Source organism: Leuciscus leuciscus, assembly GCF_965113295.1.
Source record: "Leuciscus leuciscus genome assembly, chromosome: 10".
Lineage (NCBI taxonomy): Eukaryota > Metazoa > Chordata > Actinopteri > Cypriniformes > Leuciscidae > Leuciscus > Leuciscus leuciscus.
The window spans coordinates 11,944,210-11,961,326 of NC_138734.1; the positions used below are offsets into that span (position 1 = coordinate 11,944,210).

At 37.0% G+C, this 17,117-nt stretch overlaps 2 protein-coding genes across 8 annotated transcripts in view; one reads left to right on the plus strand and one right to left on the minus strand.

The window, feature by feature from the left end:
• The window catches only part of dmxl2 (Dmx-like 2), a 68,126-nt gene extending 60,567 nt beyond the window's left edge, over positions 1–7,559 (plus strand). For all 7 annotated transcript variants that reach the window (XM_082182821.1, XM_082182825.1, XM_082182822.1 and 4 more), the window contains 7 exons: positions 2,546–2,606; positions 2,685–2,812; positions 3,494–3,571; positions 3,901–3,992; positions 4,105–4,157; positions 4,623–4,840; positions 5,982–7,559. In XM_082182821.1, coding sequence (XP_082038947.1) covers positions 2,546–2,606; positions 2,685–2,812; positions 3,494–3,571; positions 3,901–3,992; positions 4,105–4,157; positions 4,623–4,840; positions 5,982–6,191 — 840 coding nt within the window. In that variant the 3' untranslated portion in view covers positions 6,192–7,559. The remainder of the gene's footprint in view (positions 1–2,545; positions 2,607–2,684; positions 2,813–3,493; positions 3,572–3,900; positions 3,993–4,104; positions 4,158–4,622; positions 4,841–5,981) is intronic.
• Positions 7,263–15,651, minus strand: gldn (gliomedin). Its single transcript, XM_082182992.1, has 10 exons — positions 14,992–15,651; positions 14,310–14,361; positions 14,177–14,203; positions 13,278–13,376; positions 11,916–12,026; positions 11,643–11,771; positions 10,803–10,868; positions 10,584–10,709; positions 10,196–10,346; positions 7,263–9,813 (listed from the first exon to the last, which is right to left on the minus strand). The coding sequence occupies exons 1-10, from the start codon at positions 15,442–15,444 to the stop codon at positions 9,348–9,350; spliced, it is 1,680 nt and encodes a 559-aa protein (XP_082039118.1). The 5' UTR covers positions 15,445–15,651; the 3' UTR covers positions 7,263–9,347.
• Positions 15,652–17,117: the final 1,466 nt, after the last annotated feature.

Here is a 17,117-nt window from a genome sequence, read left to right on the forward strand (position 1 = left end):
TACCTTTGTAGCAACATACTATTAACAAACATCCTACCGCCGTCCATGCTGCTGAGAGCGACGTTTAGAAGAATATGTAAATATGTGCTTCGTGCTTTCCTCTCAATAACAATAACAGTGGTTAGAAAACTGCAGTTAAGAAAGCATGGTCATCATCATATGTTTGCATGAGCTCTGCAGTTCACCAGCATCATGTCAACAGATGAGGTCATTACAATCAAACTTTCATAACAGTGTAACTTTACAGTATATTTTAGACTGTAGACTTAGGTCTAGAATTAATCCATTTTCTTTGCATGACACATTGACATTATAGTACAGAATGGCTCTTTCGGCATTATCCTGAATATTGTATTAAGCATTCGTTTTATGCATCACAGAACGCAAAGAGGCTCTCGGTAGCGCACGTAAACGTCACATCCTTTTAATTTCCCCGGCAAAACCGGCCCGAGTCCTTAACATAAAAATCAGTCTACAGGCTTTCATTGGCAACCTAGGGAGTTGGGGAAGGTCTGGGGGAGTTTTGTTACAAGCTGTTCACACGTTGACAATAAAAAAGCAATTAATACATGAAAATGGTTACTTAGCCCCTTTAAAACGAAAGACATTTTAAATTTATATATTATATAAAATGAAGAAAAAATTAAATTTCTAGGCTATTTTAGTTTATTTGTACATCTGTGGACATCTTTTGCACAGAAGGTCAAATTGTATTGCTTGTACTGAAGCATAAGATGCTCTTCAAAAGGTTCTTAATTCATGCTGGAGAACATGATCCTCTGGTTTCGGTACTGTAAACCAAAATGAAGCAAACCAAATACTCAAATTAATTCATGTTCTTTTTTTCAATTTAACTATTCACTCAAGTAGTTAAAGCGTAACTCTCGCCAAAATGCAACATAGGGTCTTTTTGTTAATCTCCCCGAGGCAAACTTTCATTTAAAAGCATAATTAGAATGGAAACGCCACTTTTAAGTTTGACTGTATTTTCGTTTTCGGTCAAATTGCCTTTTGAATGGGAGTGTGACTATGATAGCATCAAAAATCACTATTTTTAAAACACTAAGAAGGCTCGACACAACATGAAACTTTGCTCGAAGTATCTACACATGAACTCTAGCATTGAGAACATTGTTTGTGTACACAAAGTAAAAAAAAAAAAAAAGATTTTGAACAACTCACTGGCTGTTGTTGTTTCCGTCCGCCGGCATTTTGTCAGTCAAAAATAGTCGATCTCCGAATGCGAATGAACTAACTGAATTTTAGTATTGTTTCTTATATGAGGATCCTATTTCAAATACACAGTCAATATTGATTTTCACTCACGACAAAACAACAAATTATCGGTGAATTTATAAGCTTTAGGAGCTTTCCATATGTACTCTCCTCCCTGTTACGTTGCATTCGGAGATCGACTATTTTTGACTGACAAAATGCCGGCGGACACAGAGACAGTGAGTTGTTCGAAATCTTTATTTTTAGTAAACTTTGTGTACACAATGTTCTCAATGCTCGAGTTCATGTGTAGAGCCCCTGGTGATACTTCGAGCAAAGTTTCATGTTGTGTCGAGCCTTAGTGTTTTAAAAATAGCGATTTTGATGCTATCATAGTCGTTCCCCAAGCACTCCCATTCAAAAGGCAATTTGACCGAAAACGAAAATACGGTCAAACTTAAAAGTGGCGTTTCCATTCTAATTATGCTTAAACGAAAGTTTAAGATTCACAAAAAGACCCTAGGTTGCATTTTGCCGAGAGTTACGCTTTAAGCAAAGAATATCATTTGTAATGTAAAAGTTTGTATTATATTAGAAAACCAAGTATTTTTACTAGTCGTCTCAGATTTTGGGCCCCACTGTACATACGCGCACACTGAAGCAGGTTCATGCCGGTCACGTTCCCACAGATCTCCAACCACAGATGAAGAGCGGCTACTGAGTGTTTTCTTTTGGCTGTTATCAGCAGTTCTGCTGATACAAACAGTGAGTCGTGGTCTCAACAGAGCTCTTGATGAGTCTGTATTGAGCTGATAAGAGCGTTTGGAGGTGGTGGAGTAAACCGCAGACAGTCCGAGCGGCCCAAGGTACAGACCTGCGTCATCAGCCTCCAATCTGTTCTCATTCACAGTTGATAAAGATGACACAATCAACATGGGGAAACTACTTTCAAACTGTAGTAGCAAGCCCTACATGCTACTGATCAATTCAAGGAGTCAAACAGTTATCAGAATTGAATGCGTTATCATTTTGAATGTGAAATTCATACAAACTATTAACAAAGATCTAACACAAAAACAATCATTTGAATGCTTTGCACAAAGAGTATTGTGGTGGTATATGGAACAGGGATGGTATCATATGCTAATGACACTGTCATTTATTCATTCATTTATGGTTCATTTGAAATGAACTATACAAACAAATCATTTGCTAAATCAGACTATATAGTATTGTGAATTGTACTGTAAAATATGAATAAATTGTGTTTTGTGTGTGTGTGTTTGAGAGAATCTCTGGTGTGTTTAACTGTGTGTGTCATTTCTGTCAGATCATGAAGAGGAACCTGAATAACGTGAAGAGAATGACGTCTCATCCCATCTATCAGTACTGTAAGTGTCTCTTATTTCACACACAAACACTGTAGGGTTTTGATGAAACTCCAGTTGACTTCTTTGTGATGTCTGCAGATATGACGGGAGCTCAGGACGGCAGTGTGAGGATGTTTGAGTGGAATCGTCCACAGCAGCTGATCTGTTTCAGACAGGCCGGAAACGCTCGGGTCACACGTCTCTATTTCAACTCACAGGGCAACAAGGTATTGAAGCATCCATTATAGGGCTGAACGATTTTGGAAAATAACCGAATTCAGATTTTTTTTACCAATATTGCGATTTAATATGTGATTATTTTTAAGCTCTTTATCTTCTGTATTATTCAACAAAGACAAGCAATAAAACATTGTATAGTAGGGGTGGGAATCTTAAGGCACCTCACGATTCCGATTCCAAAACGATTCTTCTCCTTTTTCTTTTTTTCTTATTAATAAAACTTCATCTTTTTTTTATTTAATTACATATGTAATTATAAGTACTTTTTAAAAATAATTACACAATAAAAATGTATTAAAACAATTGCATGTTAAGAATTTTAAATATATCAACTTATGATACAATTTATTGATAACCAATAATAAATGTAATAAACTTAAATGCTTATTTTACACAGCATTTATTAAAAATGCACAGCAAAAATATTGACCGCTGGTAACTGTTACTTATGTATTGTATAATAATTTCCAGGCTCATTTGTGCTGTTGTTTTCATTGAATAGAGTGAATATGTCAGTGCTGTGTTTATTATTGTCTGTGCGGTGTTATGTAATGAGAGGAAAAGGCGTCCGGTTGTTCCTTCTGTACTGCATTTGAATCATTATGTAATACGCAGCTTAAAATACTGTCTGCACTCTTTAAATGCCTCCATTCTTTCTGTCTGTGCAGTGTGGCGTTGCAGATGGTGAGGGCTTTTTGAGCCTCTGGCAAGTCAATCAGACCTCCGCAAACCCCAAACCGTATTTGGTAAGAGCCTTGTGTTTGTATCACACACGCCTTCTGTTACCGACGGTCACTAACATCTAACGTCTGCCTTCAACGTGTTAAATAATGACCTTGTAAATGTCTAGAATCAGTTTATTTTTTCTAAATGACTATATTTTATACAGAGGCATACACATATTGTGACATTAAGACCACACTTAACAGTGTCTTTGAATTAGATACTGTATAATAACAAAGCATGTGTCATCTGAACTTTTCCCGAAACTAACTTTACTAATCATTTTACTAATCATAGTCATTGGTTTGATAGTTTATGTGTAAAGTAATAATCATCTGTGTGTCTGTCTCAGAGCTGGCAGTGCCACAGTAAAAGCTGCTGTGATTTTGCCTTCATTACATCCTCCAGTCTGATCGCCACAGCGGGACAGTCCAACGATGGCAGGTCAGTTAAATGATTTATCTTAATGTCACACTGAAAGAGACTGTATATAATAGAAATATATATAAATAGACTGTATATTATGCTTTAAGGAAATGTTTCCCTTTCTCCATAGGAATGTTTGTTTATGGGACACTCTGATCTCTCCAAGTAACTCTATGATACATGGTGAGTTCACAGACTTTTAAGGGAAGACATTTAAAAAAAAAAGTTGAATAAGTGTTGTTTTTTTTTATTCTGTTTAATTTTATTCTCTCTCTCTCTCTCTCTCTCTCTCTCTCTCTATATATATATATATATATACAATTGGAATCATTATGTATTATTTGTATTTTGGTTACACAATTTAACTGTATTTGGCATTTAATTCAACATATACTCTTGTGGTTTCTATCTTGGCCCCACTAAGAACTGTTTATTGCCTTTCTTTAAGCATATTAATACCATATTAGCAAAATCAAATATCGATCGACCTCTAATTTGTATGTATGCAGTTATAGTTGTATTGACTGTGTACCGTAGCCTATTTGCTTACGAATCTGAGATGCAGTACTAATTAAAAAATAGTCTTCAGTTTGATTTTAAAAACTCTGCAGATGCCCTGGTTTTATTCTGGTATATATATTTCTTCAGCGTTCCAGTGCCATGAGAATGGTGCAACGGTTCTTCAATATGCTCCTAAACAGCAGCTGATCATCACGGGTGGCAGGAAGGGATTCGTCTGTATCTTTGACATCCGTCAGAGACAGCTGCTCAACACATTCCAGGCACACGATTCGGCCATCAAAGCACTGGCCATGGATCCCACTGAGGACTTCTTTGTCACCGGCTCAGCCGAAGGGAACATGAAGGTATATTTCCCTAGAATGACACGCGTTACCTCAATCATCTCATGTTGCCACAATGTGGATATTTAGGCTAAAAGCGTAAAAAGCAGCCACATTTTATATTGATAACAAAAAAATAAACTGAATTTAAAGTATTGCCAAATTATCAATTAAATGATCGTTTTGTTTCTCCCCAAGTCAGTGCTGAGTTCTCCTCCTCAGCATCTTCAGTAGGGTGTCTGAAAACTAGCAAGCAATAGCCTACCTTTTATCTCTATACAAATGACAAACTATCATGCAGTACTCATGGCTACCTATCAGTAGATTCTCTAAATGTGTCCCTAATTTTTATAAAAAATAACTAACAATGATATCGAATTGTTTTGGAGGACTGAAACCATTGACAAAATGGTGGCATTTAATCAGATAAAAAGCAGATAAGCTACAACAGGTAAACATGTCAGCTGTGTGGATGCTAGGGTGGGGTTGACAATATGATTTATTTGTTTAATATATCTTTATTTTGATGAACTGAGATCTCTTAGTCTATGCTGTTTTCAGTTCACACGTAAATAAAATTATTTGTAGCACCTTCCATCCAATAATCGCAATAAGCTTTGTGTTTTGTTACTTTTGATATGAAACAAAGTCTTAACTTTAAATTCTGTCAGGTTTATAATGAACTTTAAACAATAAATGTTTTGACACTATTTAAAGTGCCATGACAGAATGCTATTGCTGCCTCAGTTCAAGCAAAGCGGCAATACGGAACGCACTTGAACTGATCATCTCTTATTTTTTACTACTAGTTATAGCACAAAATAAACATGAATGAACATCAAAAGATATGTTGAAAGATGCATACAACATAAAATATATTATGTTTCAAGTAATCGTTGAAAGGCGTCACTAAAACAGCTTGTAAACACTGTGACGCAATGTTACATTTACCTCAGGAAAGCCATTCAATATCCATAAACTTTTTAGTTGGCAAGAAATAAATGACATTTTGCTAAAGCTCTACATATTCATTATGTGTTTTCTTAACCTGTTGTTTTTATTATTTAATGTATATTTGAATGAATCTCTCATGGAAACTTTAATCTCAGTGAAAAATGTGTTATGTGAAATCACTACTAATAATTGTCTTCCTGTTCTGGTTCAGGTCTGGAAGTTGGCGGGTCACGGTCTCATGCACTCCTTCAGCACAGAGCACGCTAAGCAGTCCATATTCCGAAACATCGGCGCTGGGGTGATGAAGATCGAAACCTGCCCAGGTAACCGGATCTTCACCTGCGGAGCCGACGGGACCCTGAAGATGAGGGTCCTTCCCGACCGCTACAACATTCCGGCCAGTATTTTCCAGATCCTCTAACACCGGAGCTGCCGTAGAACACTAACGCTTTCATCGGCACCTCTTCGTTTCCTTAGCTGTGAATCGTAAACCGGTAACAAATATCTTCGCGCTGCAGAATCTCTTTACCACCCCCCCCCCCCGCCCCTCACGAAAGACGCTGGAAAACACGCACGAGGTACTGTAATTCCCGGAGACGGATCCGGATGATGTGTTTGTAGGAAAGCCGTATGCATGAGCTGTTTGAGTCATCGCACTCCGTTCCCAGGTTATTGATCGTGCTCCGTAAAAGTGCTCAAAGCTCCATTTTTAAGTGTGTATGTGTGTGTCTTCATTTTGTGGCCATTTTAGCATCTAAAATACCAGCACTGTGCTTCTGCTATCAGTGTAAGTCCAGTTGTTGGATTTAGTTTTTACTGTACGTTTTCTCCTTGGCTGCTAATGTATTTGCGGAGTGTAAAATGGCACAGTACCCTGGTGGCCCGGCCCCAGAGACACACACACCCTCTCCTTTCACGCGCACACATGCTGCTGTTGACACGCTTGTTTCCGTAGCAGCCAAACAGCATTCCATGCGAGATGACGACGATGCTTGCTCCTGGAAATGACGCGTTTCACCTCTTCATCTTTCAAGCCCTGAAATTCTCACTTTTAACAGACAACGTTTCGTTTTTTGCACAACGTATTTGTTTGTTTGTTTGCTTGTTTTACTTGATGTCTCTTTTTTGTTTTGTTTGTTCTTTTACAAATGCTTGTATTTATATTTAACTTTAGGAATGTAAGGTTTGTTTTAGATGTCTGGGACAAAGTGCAACACACTTGTGTTTTATTTATTTACGTATTTATTTTTTCATGTTTTATCTATTCTAAATATTTGCACTCAGATCTGGGGAAACAATAACAATCTTGCGTTACAAGTGGTAAAAGCTCTATTAGAGGAAACTGTTATTTACAAATGAATGTCTGGCTGTGTGTGGCCGAGTAGTAAAAAGTGAAAATAGTTTTAAATGAATTAATATATATAAATATATATAAATATAAAATTGATCTACAACAATAGCTTGTACAAACACAATAATGCTTTTAGTTTAGTTTATTTTTTTGATTTTATCATAACTGCTGGAATAGTCGTATATTTGGTTTGATGTATGTGGTGTTTATTAAAATCACATTTGTGTTTCTGTCTGATTTGCTGGGCACCATGTCAACTGTACGTATTTTAAATGTTCAACCGATGGTCTGATGTGTATTTATTGAACAGCCTGATCTGTCTGTGTGTGTGAAAAATGCAAACCCTAAAAACACTGGTTGATATTTCCGAAGGAACGGGTAGTTCTGTCATGGTCAAAGTTTTACCTTTGTAAGTTGAATAAATTCTTTTTATTTGAATTAAGCCATTTCACTTTTACTATTTCAACTCAACACGTCTTTAGATTAACATATTCCAGGGTTTATTTCAGAATTTCCAATCATTTGTAAATACATATGCATGCAATATAGATTAAACAATATTTTGCAAATATATTTGGTTTCAGACATACTAACAGTGTAACACAACTTGAAGTCAACATGAAATCAAAATACACCTTATTTACTTAATGCACGTTCCTGATCCCTATGTAGGGTTCATAAGTGTATGTCCAAAGAAATATAAGTTTTGTCTTTTGTAATCTTACTCCAAACCTACTCCACCACTGAAGTGACATTCCAACTGACGTCTGAATGGCTATAAAGCAAATAAAAATAATACTAAAGCAACACTAGAAAATAGAAAAATAATGGTAAAAATGGTAAATGCGAAACGGTACACTGCCGTTTAGTTTGTGAGGATGTTTTTGAGGGTGAATTTGACTGTCAGACCATGTCCCATTCAAAAAAAAAATTTTTTTTAAGGAAGAAATAACTACAGACTGTATCATGTTGACTATTTAAACTTGAAAATCCTTACCTAAAGTAAGGCTCTGAAATAAAATATCACAGCAGTGGTTATATATGAGAAATTACTAAATTCATAGTACGCACATAAAAATTCCATTTATTATTTACACTCGTTTGGTCTCATTCATGAAACAAGGATAATTAATTTCTGTGTAAACTTTTTGTAAAACCTTTCAATTTATGGTTTGCAAATAGTTTTGCAAACAATTTGCACAAAAATTAGTTCTGCTTGTGTTCCATGAATTAATAAATAGTCACTTAAAAATGCATATTTGCCAAAAAAGAAGGAAAATGCAACTTTTAAAAGTGAAAATTATACCAACATTTTTATAAATATAGTAGCCCCAAAATGCTTTTGGATTCTCAAGTCACGTTTTAAAATGCCTGAATATCATTACATTAGGATACAATTATCAAACCAAGTGTGATTTATTTTAAAGAAAGAGACGCAAGCTCACTTTAACAACCTGGTTTGACATTTCTAATGCAATGAGACCAAGTTTTAAGCATGGCTTAAGTGTCCAAATAGTTTACATGAACATCTTACAGGTATCACTAGAATAGTCATTTATTCTTGATCTATTATCCACTCAAGAAAAAAAAAAGGGTACCAACTGAAGCATTAATTATTATTTGCTTATAAATATACATGAACATACAGTATGACAACAACAACAACAAAAAACACTAAAGTATTGCAATTACGGGTGTGTTCACACTTGTAGTTCAGTTCTCATAGTTATTTTATGATGTATATTTTGTGTACCGGACATCCAAAACTGTATGATGGGCTAAATGCGCTAGTTGTATGTGCGTACATATCTTGGTATTTTTACCAGCTGAGAACTGCTTATGAAATGTGCAAAAGATTGAAAACCACACAAGGAATTCCTCTGTCACACACAAACGAATATCTGCAGCAAGGAGACGGCGGTTCTGACGCCTATCCCGAACCGTAATAGGCAACATTGCGACTATGGCGAGAAAAACGGGTATCCTTGAGCATTCCATCCATTTTAGGGATGCATTGTGTGACATCACATCATGTTTTTGGTTCGTTTAGATGTCTTTTGTCTGTGTTGCGTTCATATTTCAGTCGAACTGCACCAGAGTTCTTTGCAAGCGGACCGAAAATTTTGAGGGGTCTTGGTCTGCTTGTTTGGTGCTCAACAGGGTTCGGATTTGAGTTCGTTTTAATCGAACCAAACCTGCCAAGTGTGAACACACCCTCAGTTTTGATTACTCATCTGCGAAGAACTGAACTTGGTATGACTTGACGTAACTACTGTCCCATATGTAGAGATGTTTGTCTCTGGGATTGTATGAGATCATGGACAGAACCCCTCCAGGTGCCCTCAGATCCAAGCTTACACTAACAGGTTTCTCTTTCAGGAGGTCAAAGGCGTACGTCACCTTTGTGTCTTTAGAATCCGTGACGTAGAGGATCCCGCAGGCGATAAACGCATTACCTCCCTTGGTCCTGGGATAGGTGGTGTTGATGTAGGTGGTGATGGAGAACGTCTTCTCATCCAGTCGCGCCACCATGATGTTGTCGTCAATGCTGGAGGCGAATATGATCCACATACCGTTCTCATCCGCTGCCAATTTGAAATACGTCTTTGAGTTCTGAAGGAGGTAGGACCGATTGTGATAGAGGGCGTTGTCAATGCTCAGCATGTGTAAGATCTTGGTGTGGAGGTCAAACCTAAAATTATTGGAGAATTGACAGGATGAGTTATAAGAGATATACAAATTATAGATATACTTCTGTCTCATGTTGTTCCAAAGCTGTGACGTTCACTTCTCTATGGAACACAAAAAGATGAGTTTTGGTGGAATCTTCAAAGTGATAATTTTTAATAAGGACTGTTGGATCTTGCGATTGCATATGAGATTTGAGAGTTATGGCAGATGGGGAATATTCATTATGGAAAAGAGCACTTAGGTCATTCTGCAATATTTCTTATTTTGTGTTCCATCTAAGTTTGTATAGACTAGGAGTGCAACCAAAGAAAGCTCAATTAAAGCACTTATAAGTTCACCATGATATTATCAAGGAAATCTGCCCATGCTGTCTTCAAACATACTTAGCAATATTGTAAGTTCCAGCGATGTGGTAAAATATGGAGCCGTTATGTACAGTGTGGCCGCAACCTTGGAAAAACTTCCGGACATCAATGGATTCACTGCTGCTGTTCTGGAACGCTGCGATGCTGTTGTACTGCTTTATGATACGACCTGTAAAAAAAAAATAGCATTCGTGAACTTGAAATCCAATACAAGGCATGCTCAATGAAAGCATTTAGTGCACAATGTCAGGTCATTTTCTCGTCCTTTTTTATTTTCCAGAGATTAAAACATTCTGGTTACAGTTAAAACTTGCAAATGGAAGTTAATGGAGTCATGCTCTTCAAGAGTTTAAATGCAGGGTTTATGTATTTTTGGTGTATGCTGTATTTGTTCTTTCTTCAGTACCTGAGAAATGTTCTGCTACCCAAATCTTCTCATCATCGTGAGTGGCAGAGTCCATCATCCACGCTCCAAACGTGCTACTCATTTTCATCAAATGTCTGGGGTTCTGCACCGACTTTATAACACAGTCTGTCAGACACAAACATAATCCAATCTAAAGTTTAATAAAGGCCGTAGTAGTGTAAAAATGTAGAACATCTAATAATTTGCTGTAGTTGGTACCGTTTATCTTCCTTGATGCCATTTTCTGGCTGATAGTATCATCATTTGGGACTGAATTAAGGTGACCTAAAATAAACAAAGAGATTACATATAATATTACATATTATCATGCATCTTATGGGTGGGTGGGGGGAGTCATCCAATTTTGGATGCCTTGGTCAAATTTCACCCAAAAATCAAGAGGGCAAAATATATTGTATCATTAAAGTCATGTAATAAACATCACATAAATGTCAAGATACAATTTCCGAAGTAATGTGAGTGGTGGTTGGTTGCTAGGTGCCGTTCTTGGTGGTTTCTAGGGTGTCCTGGTTGGTTATTGGTTTCACCCCAAAATCAAAAAGGAAAAAAGACTTATAAAGCATAAAGAAAATTAGTCAACTGATTGTTGAAAATGGACGTTTTCCCTCAATAAATTATTGATAGTAAGTAAGGTAGTTGTTGTAGTGGTTGTGTAGGGTTAAGGGATCTAGAATGTGGTCATGCAGAATAAGACATAAATATGTTCTTTATAAGTACTAATAAACAGCCAATAAGCTTGTAATATGCTATGCTAATTAGCTGCTAGTTAATAGTGAATGTGTGTTCCCTAATCTAAAGTGTTATCATACTTTTTTTTAAATGTATTAGTTTTTTTTTAATACTGTAATCCAAGAATTTAAGAAGAAATTATGGAGCACAAATACTATTTACAATTGTAGTTTGCAAATGTATTTCAATTTAAATATATCTTTTTCATAATTTAAAATAAAATAATGGTGAAAGGAGAAATGCCCTCTTTTAGAAATATGAATATGCACAATTCACCAGTTTAGTCATTTTCAGACCCAACTCACTCACCCACAGACTCCTTCCCCGTGTGAAGATGTGCCCTGTGGCTCCTGTGTCTCGGTGGCCCTTGAGGCCCAGGGGCACCTGGAGGACCGGGCGGCCCGGGGAGGCCAGGGGGTCCCACTGGACCAGGTGGACCTGCAGATTAAAGCAGAAGCTCACTTATCACACCAACATTGTTGTGTCAAAAAAGGCACATCTATATAGATGGCAGGAGTTCTTATAGAAAAATTGTTGTACTGTACCGTATTGCTTAAAAACAGAAATAGAACTGGTCTTTACCCTCTACAATGACATCATTTGAAGGTTCGCCCGGTTCTCCAGGGAGTCCTGGGGGTCCAGGATGTCCTTGTTCTCCCTTCTCACCAGGCTCCCCATTCTCACCAGGAGGACCTGCATACAAGTACAAAGAAGCAAAAAATCATATATTCATATTTCCATGCAGCACAGATCTCAAACCATTCAAAGCCCTGTGTTTATTACTGCAGTGTAATTATATATTTAAGTACTAAGCAATAATAATGTACTTACTATAGGGTTAGGGCTTGGTTTAGGGTTGGTTGCATGTAATCATGCATAATGTATAGTTATTATTACAGTAACTACATGTAAAGTGCAACAAGGACACTGTAAAATAAAGTGTTGGTTAGTTACTAATTATGCATGATTCACTGTTAACACTATAGTAAGTACATGTAACTGTCACCTTAAAATAAACTGTTACCAACATGACCTGAATATCTAGATACATTTTATGAATTGAAGTGAGTGGTTAGGTGGTTGGTTGCTAGGTGGTGTTCTTGGTGGTTGCTAGGGTGTTCTGGGTGGTTGTTGGTCCCAAACAGCTTGTAACATCCAACTAACCAGGGCTGGGTTTCCCAAAAGCATCGTAAGCTTAAGTTGATCGTAGAATAATTGCCACCAATGGTCTCTACGATCAACTTACGATGCTTTTGGGAAACACAGCCCAGGTAAGCAGTGCTGATCTCTCTCTGTGTGTGTGTGTGTGTGTGTGTGTGTGTGTGTGTGTGTGTGTGTGTGTGTGTGTGTGTGTGTGTGTGTGTGTGTGTGTGTGTGTGTGTGTGTGTGTGTGTGTGTGTGTGTGTGTGTGTGTGTGTGTGTGTGTGTGTGTGTGTGTGTGTGTGTGTGTGTGTGTGTGTGTGTGTGTGTGTGTGTGTGTGTGTGTTGAACTGTATTCTGGTGCATGAATTGTCAATAAACAATCACTTATACTTTGTTGTAAAAGTGAAACTTAACACATGGGATCATCGTTAAACTGTATTCAAATATTTTCCAGTATTCTCTCCAACACGTTACAAAGAATTTCATTCAGTTCCTTCGTAATTGATTTGCCGAATGATACTTCAAGAAAGTATGTGGGCTCTTGTGCTCTTGAACAGAGGAGTCAGTCAGCTGTTATCATGAGCTCTTCTTTATTCAGTGGGAGATATCTAAGTATCTCTGAATCCTGCTGTGTGACTGAAGCAGGATAAATTTCCCCTCTCCTCTTCCTGAGAGGATGATAAAAGCTGCCAAATTTTCGAAAAGAGCTTTGAAAGGAGGACATTTTCTTTGAGAAGGCCTTTTTGACTATATTCATTCATGTGCATGATGGATTTCCATGTTCTTTTGCGCACAGCTGACCTCGTTTTCCTCGTTTTCCCTGTGCTCCAGGCTCTCCTGGCAACCCTGGAATTCCATCTGTTCCATTATACCCCGACATTCCATCCACACCCGGCAAGCCTAGAATTCCAAAAGATGACATTATTTGAGGAACACATTATTTGGAATACTACATACGTATGTGTAGGTTCAATGACGTATCCAGATGAATCTCATGAAACATGTAACTTTGTAACTACATGTTAACTAACTCCCATTAGAATATTAGTAGAGTATTAGTAGACTGTCTGCTAACACTTTATTTTGATTTTGATTCTACTGACTATAAGTAAATTTGCATCTAGATGTCAACTTATTCTACTAACCCGGACCCCAACACCTAACCCTAAACTAACAGTCTAATGAGAAACTAATACTCTAATGAGATTTAATTGACATGTAGTCAAAAGTACTTATATTTAGTAGAATGGACTATCGAAATAAAGCGTAACCAAAAAATCATGTATTTTAAAGATTACATTTTAAAGATTGTACTGCCTTTAATTTATGCAAAATGCAATATTTGTTGTAATATGCATTTCTTTTTCTTTTAATATATATTTTTTTCTTCTGGTAGAATATAACCACTGTAAAAAAATTATTAAATATTTTTTTTTTAAAGTTGCTGCCTTAAATTTTTAAGTACAATCAACTTTGATGTTTTAAGTTATTTCAACTTAAATTACATTAAACTGGCTTAAAAATGTGCTGAATCTTGTATAACTTATTAAAAAAAGTTGAAAATTGCTTATCTTATTTTGATGAGTTAAAGCAATGTAAAAGCATATGTTGTCATAACTTATTTATTTATTTTATTTTATTTTTTATTTTTTATTTTTTTGTACAGTGCATATAAATAACATTAGAAGTTCATTTCCTACCTGGAATTCCTGGTGGTCCTGGTGGCCCTGTAGAAGCCAAAACCAAACCAAACTGTGAACTTAAAGACTAAAGATTCAGGAGATAAGAAAAATAAATGAAAATACAAATTATGCAATAGATCCTAATGCTCACCAGTCAGACAGACTCCTTTAGTACTGTTGCAAATGTCCAGGAGAATCTTTACCTGTTTAAAAAAATATATTATATTTGTAGTCAAGTCTTTAGGATCTAGAAGAATCATCTAACAACTGAAGCGAATCTAAAAACATCAATTTAAAGGAGCGAAACAGCATTTACCTCAAGTTTATTTGTGAATAGAATAGAAGACAAGACAAAGCTGTATATATATTAATGAAAAGCTATCTACAACAGATAAATAATGTATTATTTCTTCATTAAACTCGAAGAAAAGTCTGCAAGAATAGGGCACAATGTACTGTGTTAATATGAGAGAATTTTCCGTAGGCTACTTATTCTTCACAGGTGTTTTACCCGTATTTTCAATAATGAATTGCATTGTGTTGCACTGTGTTGTGTTAAAAAAGAAAGTCCATAAACTTAACGGATAATGTTCTGGCTTTTCTGTTTTCCTACGGATGTTTTTGTTATAGTATATGATAAAATGTTAAATATTTGTGTATATATAGTAACTGTCTTTTTTATTTGTCATAAGAAACATTTCCATATATCAGGAAATACAATTAAACTAGACACATTTAAAGTAACGAAATAAAGAACCCCTTTAAAAATGGAAAGCAATGGGAGAAATGTTCGAAATTAATATACACAAACAATGTCGGCATGAGTTTCTTACTGGCACCATGGAGTATGTCATCATCATCATCATTCCATCCTGCTCTTCTGTTTTGCGCTGGTAAACCGGCCCATGCATCTGCTGCTGATAATTATACTGGAAATCTCCCAAGACCTCCTCTCCCACACTCCCCTCATGCTCCTCGAAGGGTCGTGTCCCTCGATGCTGTCGGCTGCGTTTGTTTCTGGAGTATTGAGACTCTGCTTCATCTTCATTCACCTGTGTCATGAACTCCACCACCGAGCTCTGAGAGATCTCCACCATCTGCCTCTCCACCTCAGTCAGATGAGCCCACAACTCTCTCTGCTGAACCAGGAGAAACACCAGGCCGGCACAGTTCATCACTGTCAGTACGCACACGCTGTACAAGACCCAACGTATCTGCCAGGACAACCGGCCTCCACATTGCCTAAAGCCTCCGGTTCTTCTCAGCTCTGCCAGTGGATCCAGCATTCTGACTTCAAATTCGAAAAGTGTTCAAAAACCGCAAAGCAAAATTTCAAACCCCGTTAAAAAATAAGGCTGAATTATGAAAGTCCAGAATGTTCCCCTAAAAAAAGGCAGTCTTTGGATGCGATAAGACAATTGAAGTCCTTGTTTCGAGTCGAGTCTATGTGCGACTGAGGGCTGCTGGGCTTTGTGCCGTCCTGATGCGCTGGAGAAGAACCCCCCTCTTGTGCAGTCACCTGATTTATATGCAGTAGAGTCCATTCTTCAGCCTGACCGTGGGCTGACCAGCATAATCCACAATCGACACCAAAAGCCAATGATGTGGAAGAAAACTACACAATCTGAGAGCCACAGAAAGATTTCAGTAAACACTTTCCTGAAACATTTCAAATTCCATGAAGACTGTGTCCAAATATCTCCAAATGTCTAGTGTTTTTATGGACTCTTTATTATTTAACCATTCAAAGCTTTCTTGGCAAAGGCAGCTAAACTTTTAACACCAGAACATGTACATTGTACTAAACATTTTAGCTGACAAACTCTAAAAAGTATGTGAGACAATGGAACAATATAGACAAAACAACAACAAAAAACGTGATTCAGCTCCAAGGTGATTTCATGAACATGTCAGAGTGAGTAAATGTCAGAAGCTAAAGGAGCCGAGACCCTTAAGGGAACTCAGACTGGTTCTGGAGTTTAAGGTCTGGCGTGCAATTCTTATATAGCCCATATCACGCAGCATGACCCACTTCTGTAGATTTAGTTCTAGTTTTGATCTGATATCAGTTAGCACCTCGCTCTCACTGAGACGGTCTTCACTTTCTCTAGTTATATAATGAATGCGGAATACATCCGCACTTCTTATAATTGGAAATGGCAAGCACTGCCAGTATTGGTTGTACAATAATATATATATATAGTCCTGTTATGCACAACCAGAAGATTTGTGCATTAAAAGATTAGAGTTCCCTCTGATAAACATTGATACAGTACACTGCTGTATGAAGCCGTGATGTCTGTTGTGTTTTGTGGTCCTCTGCCCTGCAGCTGTAGGTCATTGCCAAATAAAACATACAAGCTGGGCTGCAAGCTCCTTGGTTGGTTTTATGTGATCACGCAAGCCAGGAACAAGGTATCAGTGCTGAGTTGAGTCTGTACTGTGCTGAGCATGTGCTTACGCTGAAGGGAGTGTGGAGGTCATTTCAGTTCAGTTAGGTTTATCTGTCATTCTTTTAAGTAGTTTCTTGGGTACAACTTCACTGACAAACTTCTCTGCAAGTTGCCAGTAGTCTGGCTTGTGAGAATAATTGGCTTTAATCTTAAATCTGTTATTAGCTAATCTTGGTCAGACAAGTTATTTTACAAGAGTGTTATATTTTACTTATAGCAATTCAAATATGGTCATCAAATAGTCACAATGATTTGGAAATTATAACAACTCTTTGATTGGCAACTGCTCATTCAAATAATTCAGACACTTTAAAGAGGTTTTATATACAGTATGAGGCCGTTATTATCAGCAATTGAAGGTAATGAATGTTTTAATACTTAAAATGGAAAGATTTAAGTAAAATAAAAGTAATATTTTACATATTACATAGTCATTTTGGCTGGCTGCTACACATTTTTTGACAGTCATGGTGCATAGTTTTATATAAATCAGAATGAAGTAGTTG